The following is a 24,680-nucleotide window of genomic DNA, read 5'->3' as shown; positions in this document are numbered from 1 at the left end:
AGAGTGTAGAGGGTGTTGAAAGGGAAAAAAAAGCAATCATGATACATTCTTGGGACCAGTTATTAATTACGAATAAATGGTTGCTGGTGGAAATGTCAATTAGTACAGATTATTTGAAAGCAATTTGGCAGTGTGTCAAAACTTTTAAACTATTCATAATTTTTAACTCAATAATTTAACCTTTAGAAATCTATCCTAAGAAAATAATCCAAAATGCACTGAATGGTATATTCATTGCAATATAGACTACAAAGAAAATGGAAAACAACAAACAACATAGGAATGTTAAGCCACTGCAGTAAATTCACTTGAAATACTATTTTGTCATTATGTTTATAAGACGCCTTGGTTTGTAGTCTTCTTTTCTCGTGATATCTTTGTCAAATTTTGGTATCTAGGTAATACTGGCCTCATAGAATAAGTTGGGAAATGTCTCCTCTTCTATCTTTTAGAAAACTTTGTGAGAATTGGCTTTCATTCTTTTTTAAATGGTGTTTAGTAGAATTCACCAGGAAAGCCATCTAGGCATGGGCTTCTGTGTGGATAATTTTTTAAATCACCGATTCAATCTCTTTACTTGTTATAGGTCTATTCTGCATTTTAATTTTTTCTTGATTCAATTTTGGTAGTTTGTGTCTTTCTAGGAATTAGTCCATCTTATCTAAGTTAGCTAATTTACTGGCATATAATTGTTCATAGTATTCCCTTTTAAATCTTATTTGTGTAAGGTCAATAATAATATCTCTTCTTTTATTCCTAATGTTTGCAATGTAAATCTTTGTTTTCTTGGTCAGTCTAGCTAAGGTTAATCAATTTCATCAATCTTTGCAAAAAAAAAAAAAAAAAAAAAAAAGATTTTTCTTCCCCACTTTGTTTTGTTAATTTTTATCAATTTTTAAAATTCTCTGTTTCATTAATTTCTGTTCTAATATTTATTATTGTTTTTTTTTCTCCTTGCTTTAGGTTTAGTTTGGTCTTACTTTTCCAGTATCTTCAGGTAGAAGATTAGATTATTCCTTTGGATCTTTTTTTAGTATAGACATATATGGCTATAAGTTTTTCTCTAAGTACAGTGTTAGCTACATCCTATAAATTTTGGTATCTTGTGTCTTCATTCTCATTCATCTAAAAGTAGTTTCATTTTCTCTTGTGATTTCTTCTTTGATCCATTGGTTAGTTAGGAGAGTGTTGCTTAATTTCCATACATTTGAGAATTTTCCAAATTCCTTTATGTTACTGAGTTTTAATTTCATTTCATTGTTATATGTTCATTAAAACTGATGCTTCTAAAGATTTTCTAATAATTGGGAAAGTGTGTCTATTACTATTAAAATTGGCTTCTATTTATTGAACTATAGTGTCAGCAACTATGGTGAGAGCTATTAATATGTTATCACATTTAAATACCTAAAACTGAGGCTCAGAGATTAAATAATATTTCTAAAGTCATACAGCCAAATTCCAAAGTCTATGCCCATAACACTTCATTATGTGAAATAGTAAACTTAAAAATCGGAATTAAAATTATATAGAAAAGTATAGTACAACTAAATTTAAACAGGATACATTTTTTTAAAATGAAGAAATAATACTAAGGGATATTTGTATCTCTGTAATAAGATGATAACTTTTTCCTCAATTCCCTTTGAATTTTTTCTAAAAAGGGAAGCTTCCATTTGTTAATGGAAAAAAGTTGTTGTTGTTTTTTTTTAATAAATTAAGCTTTTAGTTAGGAAAGGGAGTAAAGGTTAATTGGGAAAAAAGTTAGAAAAGAAAAATTAAATGGTAGATTTTATTGGAGTTATTAATGCTACTGGAAATCTTTAAAAGTTTTCCATTATTGAATTGTGGACAATAGATAGAGCTGAAAATGTGACACTATGAAAAAATGCATACAAGCAAATAGCTAAGCCACCTCATTTTTATTACTAGTAATAAAAGGCAGCTAGAAGTAAATGAGATCATTGAGCATAAGAATTATGAGATTAAATTCATGAAAAAAAGACAAATCTGAGATAACTGCAGAGAAATGCAATAAAAAGAAACTATGTGGGTTTTTTTGTTTTTTTGTTGTTGTTGTTGTTGTTTTTGAGACGAAGTCTCTCTGTGTTGCCCAGGCTGGAGTGCAATGGTGTGATCTCGGCTCACCACATCCTCCGCCTCTCAGGTTCAAGCAATTCTCCTGTCTCAGCCTCCTGAGTAGCTGGGACTACAGGCACATGCCACCACACCCAGCTAATTTTTGTATTTTTCGGGGTTTTGCCATATTGATCAGGCTGGTGTCGAATTCCTGAGCTCAGGTGATCCACCTACCTTGGCCTCCCAAAGTGCTGGGATTACAGGCATGAGCCACCACGCCCAGCCGGTATGGTTCTTATTCTTCCATTACTTCTCCCCCCTTTCATCAGATGTTCAGTTATTTTGTTGTGTTTGTTTTGTTTTGCTTTGCCCACATTTTCTCTCCATACTCATGGTAGAAATCATTGCTCAACATTTTGGTTCCTGCATTCATTCAGTGAGTATTGAGTACCTGTCATGCTCTAAATCCCAGAGATACCAAAATGAAAGTAACATGTTACCTGCTATTAGATCATAATGTGATAGGAGAGAAATATATAAAAATAAGTGGCATTCACTGTGACAACATTGGGTAGAACACCTAAGCATAACCTTAAAAATGCTAAGTGTTCGTGAGATGGACAAAGAGAAAAGAGTTTCTAAAACCACCTCCTGAGACAAGATATAGAAGATTAATCTATACATATTTAGGAGACTAGCATGGGCTGGAAATACAGTTTTGGGAGGTGTCATGGTTACAACCATGATAATATATGGATTAGACATCCTTCCTAACTCTTCCACTGATTTGATTTCTACCACCATAGCTTAGTTTTGCCTGTTCTTGGACTTACAGTCATTGGAATTATCTATCTGTATTCTTTTGTGTCTGCCTTCTATAATGCTTTTATGGTTCATCCATGTTGTTTCCTGCATCAATAGTTCAGTCCTTTTTATTGTTGAGTAGCATTTCACTGTATGAATATACCGCAATGTATTAATTTACCTGTTGATGGATATTAGGGTAGTTTCCAGTTTGAGGTAATTGTGAACAGTCTTGTAAAGATACCTTTTTGTGGACATATGTTTTTCTGTTAGGTAATTTTCTAGGAGTGAATTTCGAAGTCATACATTAGTTATATGATTACATTTACAAGAAGATACCAAACTATTTTTCAAAGTAACCGTATCATGTTGCATTCCCACCAATTTAAATGAGAGTTGCAAGGGCTCCATGTCTTATTAACACTTAGTATTGTCAGTCTTTAATTTTAGCTACTCTGGTGGGTATCAAGTGAACTTTGGCTTTAATTTGCATCTCCCCGATGACTAATGATGTTTTTCATATGCTTTCTGATCACTTATATATATATATATCTTATGTTAAATATCCAGTCAAGTCTCTAGCTCATTTTTTATTGGTTTTTCTATTTATTGTTCAATTGTAGGACTTTAAAAATACTTTGAATAAAAACTTTTCAGATATATATATTGCAAACATTGTTTCCCACTTTGTGACTTGTCTTTTCATTTTTTAAATGACTTCTTTTGAAGAACAGAAATTTTTAACTTGGGCTGAAGTCCAGTTTAACAACTTTTTTATTTATCATTTGTGCTTTTTACATTCTATCCATAAATCTTTGCCTACCTCAAATTATAAGTATATTGTATGTTTTCTTCTAGAAATTGTACAGTTTAAGCCTGTGTGTTTAGATCTGTAATCTATCCCTTAATAATTTTGGTGTTTGGTATGAATTGAGTCAAAGTTTATTCTTTCCCAAGTTGCTCCAGAGCATTTGTTGAAGCAGTTTTAGCTATGGGACATCTAGGTGGGCATGAGTGAGAGGTTGGACTTATGAGAGTGAGGTTCAGGAAAGCAGCCTAAGCTGGAAATATTGTTTTGGAGAGAGCCATAGTTATTATAACTATGTTAATAAATGGGTACGACAATTTCTAACCTCACCAATCTTCCTCTTTAATAGCAGCAGACAGAGAATAATATGTCATAAGTACTATGGTATGGGTAAAAACAGGTATATAGAGTTCTGTGACAACTTAGAGAAGGATACTAACTCAACTTCAAGTTGAGAAAATGAGATGACCCTTAAGCTCAGTTTTGAAGATAGAGTACTTCAGCAGGATAAACCTGAGGTGGAGTGGAAGGGCAGTCCAAAATTAGATTGTTTTTGTCAATTACAATTCTGAAGTAGATAAACAAAAGCATGGCAAGCACTCACTGTATTCTCTGCTTGATGTCTCAGGTTTTTCTGATAATAGCATGTCATTCTTTGGAGAATACCTCTCCCTATACCTCCCCCACTCCAACAGACACACACATCTACCACGGCGAAGTAATTTTTATGTCCACATAGACCCTGCCCACTGCCACCACTGTCATAATTAGATGACACAGAGCTGAACATCTAATCCGTTCTGAGCACATCAGAGATCTTCCCTGAGATTTTTTAGCTTGAACCCAAAGAGTGCTAGAGTCACTCACTGGTTTAGAAACTATAAGAAAGGGAGCTTAGGATTCAGTGGTAGCTGTGTTTGCCACCATGTAAAAGGGTCTGATCAGTAGGGAGAGAAAAATAAAGCAAACACTCCAGGAGATAGAGTGAGTGTCCTGATTGCATTTGAATCTTCTATTCTAGTTCTTCATGTGGTTTAGCTGCATGTGGCCTGTCTCATTTGGTTGTTCTACAGTTCCTCAGATTTGATGAGATTTTCTAGTATCCTTGCAATAAAATTCCTTTTCTTTATGGTAGTACAAGGCTGCCACATAGTCTGTGCCCTGCTCAACTTCAGGAGCCATCCTTTTCAAACATAGGCACTGGTAGGCAGGGAGCTCCACCTAGAAGCCTTTAGAGTTCTCACCTCATCACTAAGGGCTAAGGATGGTGAACTGGGTGTCTCTGCAGTCTGGGGCAAGGTTGACAGGAATCATTTGTTTTAACTAAAAAATCCATACAAATTTGAGGATATTATGTAAAAAAAAAAAAAAGAAATAGGCAGTTCAACCTAAAAAACAGCCATAAACATGGTAGTTGTTCCTTCATGTTGTGGGACGTAGAGTCAGTCACTGTTTCTGAAATAGCCTCAGGTAAGTACCTAAGAGCCCGGTAGAGGAGTAATTTGGGAATAGAGCTAGGACAGCTCCTGCATCCTGGGATGGTGGTGGAGCTGGCATAAACTAAATTTGCGGGTTTATAAGAAATAATCTAGTGTGCCATTTAGTTGAGTGTTTCTGGTTAATATGAAACTTCTATTCAATACTGTTTTTAAAAATGGTAATTATCAGTACAGTTCATTTTGGTTAGTCTATAAATAATTAGGACTTAAAGTGAAACTCAAATAGCAGTTTTATTTGCTTCAGCTCTGAGTTCCTGTAATACCTGCCAGAGCAGCTTGATGATGTGACAGGTCTTTAATCCACAGCGGCCAGGTGGCAGGAGCCACAGTAGGCAGACTCTAATGAGGCAAGATCAGGTCTCTTTAGTTCATAAAACCAGACAAGGATTTATGGTAGACAGTCATAGGAGACACGGGGTTTGAGTACACAGAAACATTCTGCTTTGATACCTTGGCTTTATTGCTTAACACTGGAAAACATCACATTCTCTTTAGATTGAATATTATTTGTTCAGCTTCTCCAGGTCCTAGTTGACAGTTCTATTATTGTTAAAGTCCCTCCCTAAGAACAGCTCCATACATGATAAATAATTGGTCAACTTGAAAATCCTCCCACTTTTTTACAAATAAGCCAGTTTCTGCATTGATCATTGATTTGTTTATTCACTAGCAGACTTTCTGCCAGGTACTAGGTTAGGGAGATATTGAAAATAATCAGTAAATGAAGTAAAAATAAGCACTGTACTTAAGGAGCCAGTCTACAGTTTAGTAGAAGACAGTCAAGTAAAAGATAAAAAATAGAGAGCAATAAAGGCCAGAATGTGGGGAAACACAAAAGGAGTTGGAGCATGTATTCATTCAACAAATATTTATTGAGTATATACTATATGTACATGTTCTAAGGCACCAGAGAGATGGCAGTGGATGAAAACACATTTCTTATTTTCAGGGAGTTTACATTTCCATGGGGAAAACAGAAAATAAACAAATGTGTATGTAGGCAGATGGTGATAAATGTTGAAAGAGAAAGGAAGGAAGGAAGGAAGGAAGGAAAGAAAAGACAAAGGAAGGCAAATAGTAATAGGGCCAGCACAATTTTAGACAGGCCTGTCAGAAAAAGCCTCACTGATAAGGGGGAATATGTGAGTAGAACTCTGAACGATGTGAGGAATCAGCCTTCTAAGGGAAGAAGATTACAAGCAGAGGGAACAGCAAGAGCAAAGTCCCTGAATCAAGATTCAAGGAAATCTTGAATTTAAGGATTCAAGGAAAAGCAACAAGGCCAATGTGGCAGGAGGACAGTGAGGCAAAGAAGGCACAGTGGCAGAGGAGATCAAAGTGGTAGCTAGAGCTGGATTATGGAGAGCCTTTCCAGCCATGTTGTACATTTTGGGTTTTATTCTGAATGAGGTGGGAAGTCACTGGAGGATCTCGAGCAGAATGACATGATCTGAATTACAATTTTAAATGATCACCCTGGCTGCTGTAAGGAGAATAAAGTGCAGCAGGAATAGGTGGAAGCAGGAACACCAGCTGAGGTCAATATCATGCTCCAGGCAAGAGATGGTGGTGACTTGGACTGGGGTAGTAGTGGTGGAGATGGTGAGAGGTGGTCAGATTATGGGTGTATTTTAAAGCTGAGAACACAGGATTTATTAACCAATTGGATGTGGGGTGTGAGAGAAAGAGAGGCGTCCCTGCAAGTTTGCAGCCTGGGTAATTGGAAGAGTTAGAATTTCCCAAGTTGAAGAAGACTGAGGGAGGACCAAGGTTTTTGTTTGCTTGCTTGGTGTTTATTTGCTTGTTGAGGGTTTGTGGAGAAGACCACGTGTTTGGTTTGAAGACTATGTATTAGATATCTAAGTAAAGATAGTGAGTAGGCAATTAATGGGATATATGAGTCTGGAACTCTGGGAAAGTTTCAAGCTGGAGACAGGGAAAGCTCCTAGCTGGGGAGGGAGGGAGAGGAGACTCAAAAACTGAGTCCAAATACCCCCAATTTTTAAAGACCAGAAAGATGAAGAGGGATCCAGCAAAACAGACTGAGGACAAATGCTATATGGGGTAGGATGACAATGAAAATGTGGAGGTGTACCAGAGTTCAAGGAAGCAAGCGTTTCAGGAAGAAAGATATGATGAACTATGTCTAATGGGAAGATCAACAGAGTAAGATGAGACCTGAGAATCAACATTTGATTGGGCAACATGAAGTTCATTGGTGGCCCTGAATAAAGTGGTTTAGATAAGTAGCCAGAAAACTTTTTCTGTAACGGGCCAGAGAGTAAATATTTTAGGCTTTGCAGGCCATCTGATCTTTGCTGCAAATACTCAATTCTGCTGCTGTAGCACTAGTCATAGGTAGTACCTACGGAATGAGCATGGTTATCCTTGAATAAAACCTTATTTACAGAAACACATAGTGGGCTGGATTGGTTCATGGGCCACAGGTCACTGACCTCTGGTGTAGATGATGTTACGATATTTGAAGTGTGATTGAAGTAAGTTCAGAAGGGAAGAGAAGGGATGACTTTGGAGGAGTTTTGCTGTAAGGAGAAGCAGAAAGATCTGAGTGGTGGCTGGAGAAGGGTGCAAGATGAGAGAGAAGAGAAGGTCTCTATTTCCTTGGGAGAAATAAGTATGACATCTCAGACAAAGTGATGCTGTAGATGTCTTGGGCCTCAACGTTAAGGAAAACATCCTACTTACTATATGCATTAGAGTCATCGTAAAATCCAGCATATAATTTCAGCTACTCCTTAGATATACTGGGCTTGGTCTCTATGCCCTTTGGTTACCTGAGCTTTTTACTGGAATTGAGCCTCCCCAACTTAGACTGCTGACTGAGTGATGTGCTTTTATTTAGCATGATCAGTCTTAGAAATAACATAAATGGGGGAAAAATAAAACAGGTTTCATCTGGGATTCCATTTCACAGAACTTAATTAGAATGATTGGCATCTTGTGATTTTGATTTCTTCCTAAGCAAAGAACTCTAAATTGAATTTCATTTTTTGAGATCAAAAGAGGATTAGCTCCCACAGTTTCATAAATAATGAACCCAGTTCTCAGCCTTCACTAGGCTACAAGTGATAGTCGTTGGGATTTGATTTTTCCCTACTTTTCTGATCTGCTTCTTTTTCTTATTTCTAGGTACAAGTAGCCCCTTGTGCTTCATGCGAGTTGGAATTGTTTTTATTCCTGGTGTTAGATTTGAAGTAGTAACAAAAAAAAAAAAACAAACAGAAAAATAACTATAAAAAGGAAACATTTTTCCTGCTATTAGCTACTTTTATTAAGTATTTTTAAGGCATTGCATTAAGTGCTTTACAATTCATCTTTTTTCTTATCCTTATTATGAAAATTTTAAAACATATAAAAAGTAGAAAAAGTAGAATTATGAATATATTTTACCTATTACTAAGCTTCAACAATTACCAACTCATGTTGGTATAATCCACTGAATTGAGAGAAAGTTGTAGAAAATATGACTTTTTATTTTTCTGACTCAGGACTACACATTGCATTCTGTTGGTCCTATTTCCTTATCTCCTTTAATCTAGAATGATTCCTTAGTTTTTATGGTTTTCATGACATTGACATATTTGGCAGAAATACTACAGAAGTGATGTTGTGTACTTCTCAGTGTTTTCCATCAGGAGGCCCATGGTGTCATGTTGTCCCACAATTTGGTGATGCTAATTTTGATCACTTGATTAAGGTGATATTTACCAGATTTTTCCACTATAAAGGTATCTTTTCCCCTCTTTTTAATAATTAAATAATCTGGGAAGAGATAAATATCCTATTCCCCAAAAAACTTTCAACCAATGCTTTAAGCATCCACAGATGATTCTTCCCTAACTTGACTATTATAATGATGATTACAAAATGGTGATTTCCTGACTTTATCCTTCCTTCTATAATTATTAGTCATACTCTAAAGAAGAGCTTTTCTTTTATCCCATTTTTAGTTACATACATAATTTATGTATTTTTGGTAATCAGAGTGAACTCAAATTTTTTTAATTGAATGTGTTATACTTTATTACTGTCGTTATTCATTTTAATATTCAAATTATCCAGGTTTTGTTTGTGTCTTTTCATATGCTACCATTCATTTTAGGTTTTATTTGTTTTGTGTTTGGTGTCATGTTTATATTTAATACTGCTTACTTTCTAGCCCCACGAAATGTTTCAGACTCACCTTATACTTTCTCTGCTCCAGCCTTGGAATCAGCCATTTCTCTAAAACATTCTAGGTTCTTTTGTGGAAAATGGCATCCAGAAGACAAAATCTGAGTACTGAATGTGCATTTTGCTGTTAGGGTATCATTACATCTAAGCTCCTTTAATGGATAGAGAAGAAATAAAACTTTTTAGAAAATCCTAAGTTTATATCTCATGCCTCTAATTACTGGTCACCATCTTAAGAGTCTTCCTCTCCTTCCTCCATACCACGTTTGTATCTCACCTTTCTTTCACAGTGACAACCCTGGTTCCCAACAACATCCATGTGTTTACTCATTTGCTCAACCCTACAGCACACACCAAATGGTTTCAGAATTGTCATCCCTGTATCACAACCAGCAATAAACCTGTTAAGTGAAGTTCGAGGCTTCTTTACAGATCTACCTTCACAATATACTCAGGGGGTACATAAGTACTACATCCCTCCCATATTAATTTGAAGCAATCCAATGCATCAGATTTTTTCAGCTCTTAATATTGCAATATGGCATGACCATAATGCCGTTATTACACATAAAAATTGACAATTAGTGGATCAACAAGTATCCAGTATTTTTTCTTAGTGGATCAACAAGTATCCAGTATTTTTTCAGGGCCAAATTGGCTCATAAGTATCACAAATGGGTTTGGTTGTTGTAATTGTTGCTTTGTTTTGTTTTATAATTTGTTTGTTTGAATCAAGATCAAAATGAAGTCTATACATTGTAACTGGTTGATCCTTCTCAAAGTTTCTTCTGATCTATATGTTTTCCTGCCATTTTTTATTGGTTTCTTGCAATTTTACGTAGATGAAATCAGATAGTTTGTCTTGTAGAGCTTCCCACATTTCGGATTTTGCTGATTGCATTTTTATAGTATGAATTACCATGTTTCTCTGTCCTCTTTGTTGCTGTAAACTGGTAGTTCAATCCAGAGGTTTGGTTAGATTCTGATTCATTTGAGGGAGTTTTGTTTTGGGAGTAAATAGAGGTTTTCAAGACTACCTTGTAGTAATATTTTATTCTTTTATCAGAAGGCATGAAACATCTGACTGTCTCTTTGTGATTGTAGCAGCTACTGATACTCAATGCCTACATCCATTAGTTCATTAGGTTTGCAAAAGTAATCTTTTTTTAATTAGGCAATGTTATAGACACACGTATACGTGCATTCACATAGACACATTTCTGTAAGCAGATATATCTCAAGCCAACTCTTATCTTTCCCTTAACCCCTCTTTGTTACATTATTACTTGTTCTTTTACCTCACTTGTTTTCAAAGTTCTCTTTTTATGTGTGTGAAAATAAGATTTGTATAATACAAAGTAGTGGCCCAAATGTACAGTAACAACTTTCCCAGGGGAACACAATTATTTTAGAGGAGAAACAAGGAGAGGAAAATAGCATGTATAAAACAATAAGGAGGTCACAGAAAACACGTATCTGAGCTCAGTATAAATTTAAACCTAAATTCTGCCCAGAGAACACTCGTATTACTAAGATGACATTTTAGAACTATGAAACTTTTTTAAAGCTTGAGAAATAAGAACAGGAAGATGAGGAGAAAAAGTAAAACATGTCCCTAGTTTTAAGGTTTTCTGGATGAGAAAGATAAAATATGTCAAGATTCAATCATGTGTGTTTAAAAACATGAGATTTGAGTAGGAAAATAATTTGAGTTTTTTGTTTTGTTTCCTTCTTTCATGAAGCATGTATTTTATCTTAAGCCAGTTCACCAATGCCATTACATCACAGGGTCAGGCTGGGCAATTTCATGCCATTTGACCTAACAACGTGGAGACTTCTGAGTAATAGTGACTCCTAGTATGGGTGTTCTAATGTCTGTCACAACATGAAAGGTATTCATTTAACAGAGACAAAACAAAATCAGATAAACAAAAGACACGTAGATCTAATTGATTGCAAGGGTTGGAATGAGTGGTTTACTCTCATTCAATTAAAGATAAAAATTATTTACACCAAATAAAATTAGAAACCTGCTACAATTGTTTCTTCTCAGTCCATACTGTGAGATTGGGGAGAGGGTCCTTTTTTAAAAAGAAATGGCTTTATATAATTCACATAGTATACAATTCACTCACAGTATACAACTCAATGTTTTCTAGTATATTCATAGAGTTATGCCACCATCACTGCAATCTAATTGTATAACATTTTATCTCCCCTAAAAAAAACCTTGGCTGCCACTTCCCAATCTCTGTGCCCACTATCCCCAGCCCTAAGCAACCACAATTTACCTTTGTTTCCACAGATTTGCCAGTTAATGGGCAATTACCTTTTAATTGCCATTCATGGCCTGTCACACTTAAATTCTTTCCTTTTTTACATTATCATAAAAAGAAAAATTGAAGAAAGTCCAAAAAATATGAATGAATATCACAAAAATTGTAACAGGATAACCAAAATGATGTTGTTGAATCCAATAGCATCTGATGATTTAAATAAATAATCTTCAAGCATCAAGCCACATGTGGGAAGAACACACTGTGATATCACTTAAGAGGGTCAAGCACTAATAATTTTAAATATAAACTTGAAGCAGGCTTAAGTTGCAGAAACTTGTCATGCTCTTAAAAACAGTGATATTTGCAACCAGGAATATTTGCAAATTCAATTTCTGACTTCTCTGCTCACCAATTGTGTGACTCTGGGGCAAGTAATAGAAGATTTATACACTTCAGATTCCTCTTCTGTAATATGGGAATAATGATGGTACTAACTTCATGAAGTTAGCATGGAGATTAACTCATGTAGAGCTTTTGGAACCAAATGTGGCACATAAGCGCTCAATAAATGTTAGTTATTGTTTTATCATCTTTAATAGTTAGAACTCAACATTTTAGGTCAAATTCCAAAATAGAATTCTTAGATTTGCCAGCTTGCCCCATGCCACATTTGATTGGTATTTTCAAAGTCTCTATTTAAAGATGTTTCCTGCTATGAAAGCAATGGATCTAGAGCTAAGATACTGTCACTAGAGACACAAAGAATATCATTGATCAAGTATAATTGAGAATAGAGCTGTAAATCAGCCATCAGTTGCTTCGGAACAATGTGTTCTACAAATAGTAGAATTGCTAATTTATTATTCTCACCTAGCACTCGTGTAACAGATTTTCATTTTCTATATTAAAAGAAAAAAAATTACAGCAGCAAAAAAGCTTATATAATGGTATTACACATGTCTAATAAAAAATAAATAATACTGTTAAAGCATTATAAACCACATATAGTCTCTTATAGTTGAAATGTTTAGCTAAGATCCTAAACATGTGACTTTTAAGTCTGTGAATGTGAACTGAAGTTGTGATTTGTTTTGTCCACAAATGTAAGGAAATGTAACCACCAATACTTCCATTCCCTTCTCTTTAATTCCAATCTGAAATGGCTTTTGCTAATAAGACTGACATGTTAGATACTTTTATTCTTAAAGTATTATTGTGTATTTTCTGTTCTTTTGAAAAGTGTGATGCTTAGTAGTATTATGTCCCAATCAGATGATTCATGATACACAACATTTTCATACTTGGGAAATGTTAACACATTATAGTCCTTGCTTTGAAACATAAAAGAATTAATCACAGATAACACATTTTCATATTCCTTTGACCCTTGAGACCATTTAAATGATGTGGCTTGCATGCAGCCCCATTTTGGGCCCTCAAAGCCTTCTGCATTGTCCCTCTCTGTCTACATTTTCACCCCAGGCTTTACTCCTCTTGGCATTGTTTTGTATTTGCATGAAAATGTGTAATTTTTTTTTTTTTTTGCATGACAAGTCATTGGTGATGTTGAAGTTAAATGTCTAACATACCTTGCAGTATCACATGCCATTAATTCTTACATGATTTTTTTTCTTTTATTTTCAGTTACTGGAGTTTAAATATGCTTGAAATGTAAAAGTGGCATGAAACTGGAGTGATGCAAGAATATTTAGTATTCTTTTAAGGACTATCATTTTTAACTGGGAAAATTTGGGGGCAGTTCTCAACCTTGTTTTTGGACACCAACCCTAAATTACAATTGATGATAAAACTATATTGAACATAGGTGCTGTCAGCAGAGTAATAAATTCTGAAGTGATACCTCTTTTCCCTCTGAGAATGTAATTTTAGTACTTGAATGTAAAGTATATGTCCCCTAATTTCAGAAATTATTAATTATTTGGTTCATTATTTTTCATAAAACCTTATTAATGGGCATACAATTGAGCTCTACTACTTTGCTGAAAGTTTCTACTACCTAAAAAAGTAATGAATTACTTACCGAGTGACAGCACCAACATTTCAGTACTTTAATGTTTCCTAAATGAACATGGTTACCAAAATGGATATTTGATATGGGAATGTATGAGTATACAAAGAAGTTAAGTTATTTATACCATTTTGTCAAGCTTCAAATCCATAAGGGCACAGGACTCATTCCCAGCAATGGGACAAAAGCGCACATCCAAACAAGTGTCCTTTCCTTCTAAGGGTCACCTTGCTGCTCTACATTTATTCCTAACAGCTTCCATTGCCAAAAATGTTTTTGAATACCTGTTTTCAAATTACCTTCAGAGTCTTTGGCACCTTCATTTCAATAGCTGTGTGGTAACAAATCTTGATCCTTGGGGAGTGATTTTAATTTTTTCAGCAGCTGAAAGACCCTCAGAGCCAAATCAGCCAAACAAGGGTAGTAGTCAATCTGATGAAACATATTTTTTAATGATATATGAATATGAAATTAGTAAGACCTGCATGGCCAATAACTTATAAAATGACTGTCAACACATTTCCCAAAGAGAAACCCCACAAAACATTTGCATAAGAACAGCAGCAGTGGAATTAATGGAATTTTCTCAGGGAGTCTTCTAGGCAAGCACATGATATCCACTTGAATGAATAAATTCTAATGCCTGTATCATATTATGTATCTATGTGTTATTTTTAATTCAGCCTCATTTAAGCTAATGGAATAGTTAAAAATTTTAAAGACAGTCATTCTTACTTACTTTTTTTACCTGATCAGAATCTAGAGTGACTGCCATTTTTTCTTTGATAAGTTAATATCAAGTTAATACCCCTTTAGCAGCAATTTTAACAGATTTTGGTGGATTGCCTCATGGCTGTCACCAACTAGCTCTGTGATATCAGTATAGGACACAACTTCTCTGTGCCTCTGGCTCCCTGTCTACAAAATGAGGGCTTGGGGCTAAATTATTGTTAAAAATCTCTTTTGAATAAAAATGTTATATTCTAATGATTATATATTCATGTGTAAGTCTGTAATTATATCATAAATCTACATACTTCTTTGTGCAGTTTTAATTAAAACTAAACAGAAGTAACTCAAATTCAAATTATTTTAAAAGACATCAAGACACTAAGAACAAAACCAGTTTCTCCAATAAAGCGTTTTCTACCTGATGGTGATAAGACATTTGTATAGCACTTTATGTTTACATTGTCTTTTGTGAGTCTCACAATGTAAGAGCTGCTATCATTGTCCTCATTTTGCAGATGAACATACTGAGGTTCAGAGACATTCAATTCCCTTTCTAAGGTGATGAACTAGCAAGATGTAGAGCCAGCACAAAAAAGTCTGGGTCTTCTCCTTCTAATTTAAGACTCTTTCCCTCCATCACCATTTATCTGTAACCAGTCTTTTGCTTAGGAGACAATTTTTCCAAGGTGCCACCATTCAGAATTTATACTCCTTGAAAATAAAATCGACCTTTAGAACTCTCTGGCACCACTTTAGAATTATCCACTTGCATCACTACAGCTCTCTGTGCTTTTACAAACTAGTTGTTTTGTCAGCATGAGTGTGACAACAATTAGACGTCCCCTGTTTTTGCCCCATGCCTTTTCTCCTTCACAGTCATTCAATGACAAGCGTAAAAAGAGCTTCATCTTTTCACGAAAATTCCCATTCTACAAGAACAAGGAGCAGAGTGAGCAGGAAACCAGTGATCCTGAACGTAAGTAGATTCTGAAAGATAATGTCACATGCAACATAAGAGAAAAAAAATTCACAGGCAACACGCAGGATGTAGGCTCTCCCACGCCACACACCTAGGCAAACAACACAGCAGGCAGGCAGGGCAGGTCTACTACTGTGACCAGTGTCTGACTACAGTCTGGATCCCTCCTTTCACATGGCTCTTCTTTGCAGAAGGCATTGGAGAGAGACTTGCCAAAACTGGGACTTGCACCCAACCAACATTTATCTTTGACCAGGACTGGGTCCGGTTTGCCTTTTCTATCATGCAACCCTCTAAGTCTTGAGACAAATTATTTTCTGAGAAGAAATATTGGATTCCATTGCCACATATGTTTTTTGGAATGTTAGGAACAATTAAATTATCTTTATTGATTACTAGCACATTTGCTCACTCTTTCCCTCCCCCAAAACACTAAACACTTTCTGAGCACTGAGCTTGTAATGGTGGATATCATTTAGAATTTGCTATGAAATTTGGAGAAGTTTATTCCTTAAGTGGGACATTTCTGTGGCAACGTGATTGACCATGGTCAAAAAATTGGCATTTGCTGATTTTTTTTTTTCTTACAATCTTTTGTTTAAACCTTGAGTTGCTCTGCAAATCAGAAATTTCCTTCTTGAATCTCAGCTCAAGGAGTTTGGGGTGAAAGTTTTTTTAAAAGAAGAGAGAATGGGATCCAGATTGTTAAGGCAGCACGGTCTGTCATGGTAGTATTCATTTCAACTCCACTGACTTCTTCCTTCCTCTTCCGTGGCTGTTCTTCCTCTCTCATTGCTCTCTCTGGGGACTTCCATGCAGGACATCCCCGGATTAGGTGACGACGGTTATGGAACAAAGACTCTGAGTAAGTTTCCAGGAATGGTCACTGTAACTTTTCTTTTCTTTTCCTTTCCTTTTGAGTTTGGCTTTTGTTCCTTTTCCTGAGGGCCTTTCACTCCTAGCATGCACAAGATACGAGTTTTATTTGTTACCTAGCTGTGAATGCTCCTACAAAGTAACTTTCGATCGTTTTGTTCTGCATGTCAGCATTTAAAAGCAAAATGTATCAGGCACTCTAACTTCTGTCGCAGTTAACACCATCCCTTTCTGACCATGTGATATTATCAACATGGTCCTGATGCCCACCATAGCATCACTTGCTCTGCCGCTTAATACCTCCATAGAGCAAGAAACCATGTTGAAAGAAAGGGTGAGCTAAGTGTTCTAGAACAGCAAAATAGAAATGTACTTTATGTTCTTTCTTCTGCCTTTTCACATGGAAATATTTAATGACCTTGTCAAATCTCATAATTGGGTTGTACTTTGCTGTTAGTAAAGGAGCTGTTTTGTAGTCAAAAGGAACATGCATTCTCTAAAAGCAAATTTTAAGCTACTTGATCTTCCATGAGTATTTATTTGTTATTAACTTTGATTTTTTTTCTGACTTGCGGTGATCCTGCTTGAAATGTTTAAAGTTTGGATATGTAATAATATGCCTATCAGTGATTTATTAGCTACATTACAAAATCAGGTCTTCACTTTATAGCATAGAGTGAAAAATAAAATATATTAAGCCTTTACATTTTCTAATTGTTCATGTATTTAGTCTGTATCTGATTGCACTAAGCAATTAAAAAATAATTATCCTGTGTCTTAATATACTACATTATGATTTTTCCTCTTTAATAACTAACCCCATTGTGTAGGCACCAATGAAATGAGAACAGAGTTTTGTGTCTTTTGCAACTGTATCACATGTTTAATTTTTTTTGTTTTGTTGTTTTAAATTAACAGCTATGGGCAATATTTTTAGAAGCTGTTTATTTGTATAAAACAAAATTGCATTGAACTGGACTTTGTTTTCAAGGGCTCTTTCTATAACCCTGAGTATTGATACTCCTCATAATTCAAATTGTTCATTTGGAGAGTTTTTAAAAGATATTTATATTTTTAAAAATCTGATCAAGAGTACTGATCTTAAAGATGAAAACTTTATTTTTGAGCTACTATATGGAATATGATAGAACATTTTTACTGAATTAGTGGCTGAAGTTTAAATATTGATTTCAGCATTATCTGGACAGCATCAAGCACCACCAGAGAGAATTTGTAAACTTTCAATTTGAGAGGGAAAAGAAACATCTTAATATATTGTTAATAATAAATATCACTAAAAAGTAGTGGCTTTTGGAGTGTCAAAAATAGGACACCATTTCAATTCAGAATATGCAAATGTTTGTTTGCTCTTTAAAAATTGAACAAATTTAAAAAGTAAAACTTCGCAACAACAACAAAAAGCCCTGTCTTACCCAATTCAAGGCACTTAAGATAATAATCTCCATGAAATGCAGTATTATTGATTATGTGCCTTGACTTTCATTTTAGTAACAGAAAACAGATTTGCACAGGTTCATCCACACTTCTTTCCCTATTGCCTCTTTGCACTTGCAAAACGTGTGCCCAAATTAGTAATGCAGTTCTGATCACAGACCAACACAAAGAGAAATGATTTGTGTGAATTTAACCCATGCTTTAGTTTTCATTAGTTTCATGCTTTAAAACTACTCTATCCAATTGGCAAGAATGTATGATATCAAAGCACTTTTTTATTGTTAGAGAATAATTTTATATATTATTTTTCTCTTTCTAAAAATGTATAACGATTGTCACTTTTTTAAAAACTGAAGTTATTTATAGTGAGCTTCAGAAATCAAATAGTCACATGTTCTTCATTTAATTAAAGTAATATACAAATAAGTTCATAGACTGATGAGTGTATCATCTATAACTTAACAAGCAGTATGGATGAGCGAAAATGATTTTAGAAATAAGAGCTCAAATTCTGGCATATAACCAACACATCCCTGTTAAGTTAGGTGAACTATGTATGAAAAAACAATTTGGAGTATTGCTGTGCAAGCAAGTCATTCAGCATGAATTTAAAAAAAACATACTTCAGCCAGAACCTGTACCATGTATCAGGCCATTTATCTCCTGCCTGTTCCATGCCACTAGTATTCAATAGCTATCCAAGCAAGAATCCTAAAATGAAAACAAGGAACTATTGAGCTGATTCGTAAAATATTATTCAGTGACTCACATCTTCCTCAAAGATTTTCAACTCACTCACTGAAGCAGAAAAGATCTTCAAGAATTCCTTTTCATCCTGAGAATGTGTTTAGGAACTATTTAAATAGAAATAAAATTCAAGGGATTCCAGATATCAATTAGCAATTTGAGCAGCGTTCCAGCAAAATTCTTAAAGGCTAAAATTGAGAAATAAAAAAGCCTGCAAGAAAACACTGCCTACACACCAGAAGCGTCTGAATTTATAGTGAAGAAAACACTCAGTCAAGACATACTAGTCATTGTCACGTAAATCTTGAAAGTCAGAGGTATTTGAATGGGTCATAGTATTTTTCTAATCGCCTAAATTGACATTATGCATTTTTTGTAATTAAAGATACTTTCTTCATTTGCTAAAAAGAAGAAACAGCAATCAAGCAGCGGGTTCCTGTAAAATGGAGATAAAGTTTTCATCTTCTTTATCTTATCTGAGTTTTCTTAATGCAGCCTCCTCTGCGGCTTTTACTTGCCTTTCGCTCACATTTCTGGTAGCCTTGCATGAGTGTATTCCTTTCTGTTCTGGCTGCTCTTCAATGCTTGGTATCTCTTTAATTTGCTGTGCTGTTCTTGCAGAACATGTTTCTTCTAATGCCAGCGATAGCGAAAGTAGCTACCGTAAGTTACTGCTTTGGTTTGCGGTTATTTTCTTTGCAATTGCCCCATTGCCTGTGGTGGTCATTTCAGATTTCTGTTGTTGTTTTTCAATTGCTACCTTTTATCATCTGTATTCAAAGCAAATGGCTTGAAATGAAATCACTGGATGTGGAAAGATAAAAAAGACACTAGAGCCATCAGTGCACCCTTATGTGATTTTTGCAAGTAGTAGTGGTCTTGCTAATAAACAATTCCAACCTCAGTTGGTTGTGCCTCAGTAATTCAATTCTCACAGAGAAGGTGTGTAAAAAGTTCAACGTGGTGGATTTTTACATTGTAACCCCCAAAATAATTGAAACTCTCAGCAGGAGGTGGAAAATCATCATGGTATTGTTTTCCTTCTTATTTTGCCATTTCCTTTCTGTTCTTGGCTCCCCTTTATAGGAAAAGCATTTATAAATAAAGTGTTCCTTTAAAATCAGGTGTGAATCTTTTACATCACTTTCTCTTTGATTAATCTTTTAAGATAGGATACTATGACATTTCTAACTTTACTTTTTTGATAATTGGGGAACTGATGGAAGAGTTTCATCCTCTAATGTTGAAGGAACTTAATTTTTTTAAATGTGACCAAGTCTTCTTAGATCAGAAAACTTAGCTGAAAAGGTAGGTAACTATTTAAAAGTTATTTCTGGTCTTTGTTTGGTCACCTCAAGCCATTTGCTTAGTGTATGAAACTATCCACCAAACACCAATCACATCCTTTTGATCAGTCCTCATGGTTTTTTACCACCTACTTACTTACTGGTTTTTGGTGACTAACATAGATACATATTTTTACTAGGATTCTTATGATTTCTATGAGATTAATTTATATTCCTTAGTGAAATGGGTTACCCAAAAAGCATGCCTAATACCTGTGACCCACAGATGCTAAGGCAGAAATTGGTGTTGTCTTTTGTTTGAATGAGTATTGTATTAATTGAAAACTAGAATTGTTTGAGGTTTTTTCCCCCAAGTTATAGCATGGTACTTTACAAAACCATGCCTTTTTGAGGTGGAAGGCCAAATAGTGGTACAACACATAATTTGGATTTTTAAGAAAGGCTTTGGAAAATCAGAGGGGTGGCAAGTAGGAGCAGCAGCACAAAAGTGGAAAGATGGCAGATGGAGGTAGGCTCGGAGAAGGAAGATGTAGACCAAGGAATAAAATGAAAAAAATTGTAATGAGATACCCTTGGTCAATCAAACATTAGATTGATATAGGAACCACCTAATTTTCTTATTGATGAAAGTTTTATTGATTGATAGAAGAAATTCCATCAATTCTTGTTGATGGAAGAATTCAGAAGGTTCTTGTTATCAACATGGTAACATGTCAACATTTTTACATTCTTTATACTTTTATTATTATCCTAATTTCAGAAAAAAAATTTGCCTCTCCCCTTTTTCATTTTATTTTAAACCAAGAAACTAAGCCAAGAAGAATTGACCAAAGCTTGTGTTAATAACACCTAAGCTGCCCTCAATTTAGTATGTAGAAAAATATAACTTATTTTCTGGGTTCCAGGAAGACCAATGACACTAGTTTCCTTGATGTTCAGTTTTCAATTTTCAAGTGTTGTGCTTCCATCCAGTAGACACAGGTATCGAAAAAGAAAGCATCATGCTTTATCTTTCAGTTCTTTTAATGGAAAATATATACTATACAAGAACTACCTTTTCTTATAAAAATCACATTTTTATAGAGTATTTTAAAGGCTTCTCTTCTCTGTTTCAGAGGTGGGAATATTTTTCCCAGAATTATTAAGTTATAAAAACTGGCCCAAGACTTTCAACTACTTGGCAGATTTTTAGAGTGATGTTCTAAGATGACATCAATAATTATTTTTACTCTAAATACTAGTTGCACATAAATGTTTATTGAATGAATAAAGGAAACACTTGCAGGCATCTCAAATTATCTATGAGAAGAGAGAAGAGTTGGAACTGGATTCTATGACATTAGTAGGGCAAATATGGAATCTAATTATCTCTATTGGCTTGAGTCTCATCCAAGGTTACAGAAGGCCAGCCACTCAGTTTGTTTTCTTTACAAATGAACAAAAGTAAGAAGAGTCTTTATCACAGCTCAGAGGAGAAAAATGACATGTATTCCTCCAGAATGGAAATATGAAGAATTCCAGAGGAATGTTTATTCATTCGGTACCTACTATACATGAGGTCCTCTTCTTGGATACCATGAGACCCATTGTGAATATCAACTAACTCTAGATCTCAGCACACATAATAGTAGGAGAGAGATATAAATAAATGAAAAAGTGCACAAAGTGTGACAGGTACTAAGATAGATGGATTGATGTCTGGCTCAAGAGTAGTGGGGGCATAAGAGGTAGTTTCAGAGAGGAAGTAGCTTTGAGCTGAGCTTTGGAAAGATGAGGAACTTGCTAGCTAGACAAGATGAGGAAGGAACTTCCCAGAAAGAGCACTGCCATGACAAGATGAGGAAGGAACTTCCCAGAAAGAGCACTGCCATGAAAAAAGACACAGAGGTTTGGAACAAATATATTTTCCAGGAGGTACCAACTTTGAAGTCAAAATAGGCTGCATTTTTCTAGTGAATTCCTGGCTTTTGCTGTAATTATGACTAAAAATAGTATAAACAAATACAAAAAAAACCCTCTTTTCACCAATATCCAGGTGTTGTATTTCACTGTTATACTTTACCATTCCATATCCACTCTGGGAACAAAATGGCTAAATAATTGTAATAATTCAGAGTTAGAAACAAAGACCTAGGCCCTTGTGTTTCACAATCCATTGTGTTTCACAGTCTGGAGTACACCATTCACACTGTATCCTGGAGTTACACATCGTGGCAACCTTACTTCAAAGTCTTACATGTTTCCTGAGGTATGCCACACACACATAGATACACACAAACATCAATTCCTAATAAATAGTTCAGATCTTTGCTGCATCATCTCAAGCATTATAAAATAGGTTTTCCAACTATATTTAGCACCAGCTAAAATTGCAGCTGATAAAGTGTACATTGTCTAATTGTGCAAAATACCACCTCAAAACTATCTTAATTATAGGCTAATTCTAGATTTCTGTCAATAAAGTAGTAAAATTCAGCCTTGTATTTTTGGCTGTTCTGTATAATACCTTACAGTCACCCATGTATTAGGAGGTGGTAAATACTAGGCAAGTATATTAAGGACTATGCAAGCTTCTAAAGCTGAAGACATGCCTTCCTCAAAGCTCAGTAAAGCTCTTTACATCATCATGGATGTGTGAAAGCTGATAATTATCCTTCCAACCCATTAGTGCTCACCAGTTAAGTAGGATTTTCAAAACAAGGGTCTTGAAGAACTGATCTGAGTGAAACTAACGTGTTGAGATCAGGAGACCCAAAACTTCTCCACTGGAGTCAGTCAAAATGGTGCATATTCTTCACCTTACTCTATTATTCTCAACTATTGCCCTTAGATGTCTTTACTCCTTTAGTCTTTATAAAGCAGTTTTTTATTACATCTATTATCTCATTTAATTTCTGCAACAAAACTATTTATTAGACATGTTTTACATTAATAGCCCCATTTCCATATGAGGAAGCCGAAGCTCCAAGAGACTGCCTGCCTTATTAAAGTAGTGGCACTGTAAATCCAACCAAGACCTCTTAATTCTGAATCCCATTCATTTTTCACTCTTCCCTGTAGTTTGTAATCCAAGCCTGACATTTTACCTAGTAACTTTCAACCATTTCATACTACCTATAAAGTTAATACAAACAACAACATTTATATAACATTATGCACCAAGTCTGATTTTAAGGACTGTACGTATATTAAGTTCATCTTCTGAACATCCTATGGAGACAATTTGCCTTGAATTTTCTATATGACCTTAAATTACTTAAAGTCTTTGAGAATCATTTCTCTCCTATGTAAAATGAGTAGCTTGAATTAGAATAGAAATGGCAAATAAATTTTAATCAAGGTTCAAACTCGAACCAATTGGCAGTAGCTGCCTGAAGAGTTGTAATGAAAAGTATTCTAAGGCCATGTTGAGGCTCAGCAGTAATCCCGGCAATGATCAGTTTGTGATGCCTGTCAAGGTCACAGAGAGTAATAGTGTGTGGTATGTACTTGCCATCTATGAAGCACATGAACCCTAAGCCCTTTCTTAGCACTAGCATTCTATGACTCTAAGAACCTAATTAGTTCTTAAAAATCATCATATGCAGGCACTAAAAACTAAATTTTGAGCACTAAATGTACTGCCACTGGTCTTCAACTCCATCATCTCTGTTTTCTAGTTTCCAGGAATTCCTAAAGAACGGCAATTTGCTTTTCTCTAGCAAAAAGGTTACTAGGGTCTCTCATTGTGACTGGCTTCCAGTTTAAACACATAGTGTTTTGTGGCGACTGTGACAAAACCTGCCAAGTCTCTGGCAGCTGCTGACATCCACACACAGCTCTGTGCTGCTCTCCCACTTTCAGCCATACAGTTGCCAAAACAAAACCAAGAAATAGTTTGTACCTTTTTGTCAGCTGTTATTTTGAAGTGCCAACCCCTCCTGAGCAGAACATAGAAAAACTCTTAAGGATGACTATTTTATGGGGATGACACAACAGCAAAAGAAAAAGAAAGAAAGAAAGAGAGAGAGAGAGAAAAGAAAATAAAAGAAAAGAAAAAAAGAAGAGAGAAAAGAAAAGAGAGAGAACTTGTGTTTAGAGGCAGAGTATCTGATGGCCTCTTAATAACCCCGACCTGATTTCAGCCCCTATCTCTCTCTTCAATTTTTTCTTCATTTGTAAGCTTTACCTCAACACCCACCCACCCTGCCCCACAGAGAATTCTGCTTCTCTCACTGTTTCAAGACAGTGCAAATATACTCCACAAGAGTTGAAAAAGGTGCAGTATTAAATCTTGACTCCACTACTTACTAGCTGAGGAATCAGGGCTCATTAACATCTCTGAGCCTCAGCTTTTTCATCTGTAAAATGGGGATCATCAGAGTACCTACCTCAAGCAATGCCTGTGAGACATAAAAGCTAGTGGGTATGAAAGCCCCTCAAGGCCTGCAAAGTGCCACAAAGACATGAATTTTCTCTCCTTCATCACAGTGGCTTTTTCTCTTTCCCTCTGTCTCTTCCCCATTACCCATAGGGCTTTTCATTCTTGGACATGGAAGTAAAAATTAGTTTAAGATGCCGAATTCACAGCAATTATGTCATGCCCACCTCCATGGGTTTCCTCACAGGCTTCCTGGGTATTACACAGTACCTGATTGCCACTAGGTCTTGAGAATTGGGGTGGCCCGGACATAAGGGATGCTGCCATTGCTGTCTACCAACACTACTGCTCTAAACCAGAACCAGAACCAGTGCCTTTCATACAAAAGTAAACCAAGAAGTGATGGATAGACAGAGATAGAGAACTCTTGAACAAAATTAATCAAAGCTATGCTTTGCCCTAGTTTTCTGAATCGCAATCATACACACTGACATCAAATATCTTATTAAAGATTTGCCTTTAGAACGGTCAA

The 24,680-nt window shown here is 35.4% G+C and overlaps 1 protein-coding gene across 22 annotated transcripts in view; it reads left to right on the top strand.

The window, feature by feature from the left end:
* The window catches only part of DLG2 (discs large MAGUK scaffold protein 2), a 2,166,992-nt gene that overhangs the window by 2,122,709 nt on the left and 19,603 nt on the right, over window positions 1–24,680 (top strand). For 12 of the 22 annotated variants that reach the window (XM_034934113.3, XM_063608697.1, XM_034934119.3 and 9 more), the window contains one exon: window positions 15,301–15,400. In XM_034934113.3, the coding sequence (XP_034790004.1) occupies window positions 15,301–15,400 (100 nt within the window). Of the gene's footprint in view, window positions 1–15,300; window positions 15,401–16,222; window positions 16,269–24,680 lie in introns of all 22 variants that reach the window. The other 10 variants (XM_063608698.1, XM_055093779.2, XM_055093777.3 and 7 more) reach the window with 1 other exon arrangement.

The sequence above is a fragment of the Pan paniscus genome, chromosome 9, assembly GCF_029289425.2.
Source record: "Pan paniscus chromosome 9, NHGRI_mPanPan1-v2.0_pri, whole genome shotgun sequence".
Classification (NCBI taxonomy): domain Eukaryota; kingdom Metazoa; phylum Chordata; class Mammalia; order Primates; family Hominidae; genus Pan; species Pan paniscus.
Note: the sequence above shows the minus strand (reverse complement) of the source record. Positions and strands in the feature narration are given on the sequence as shown.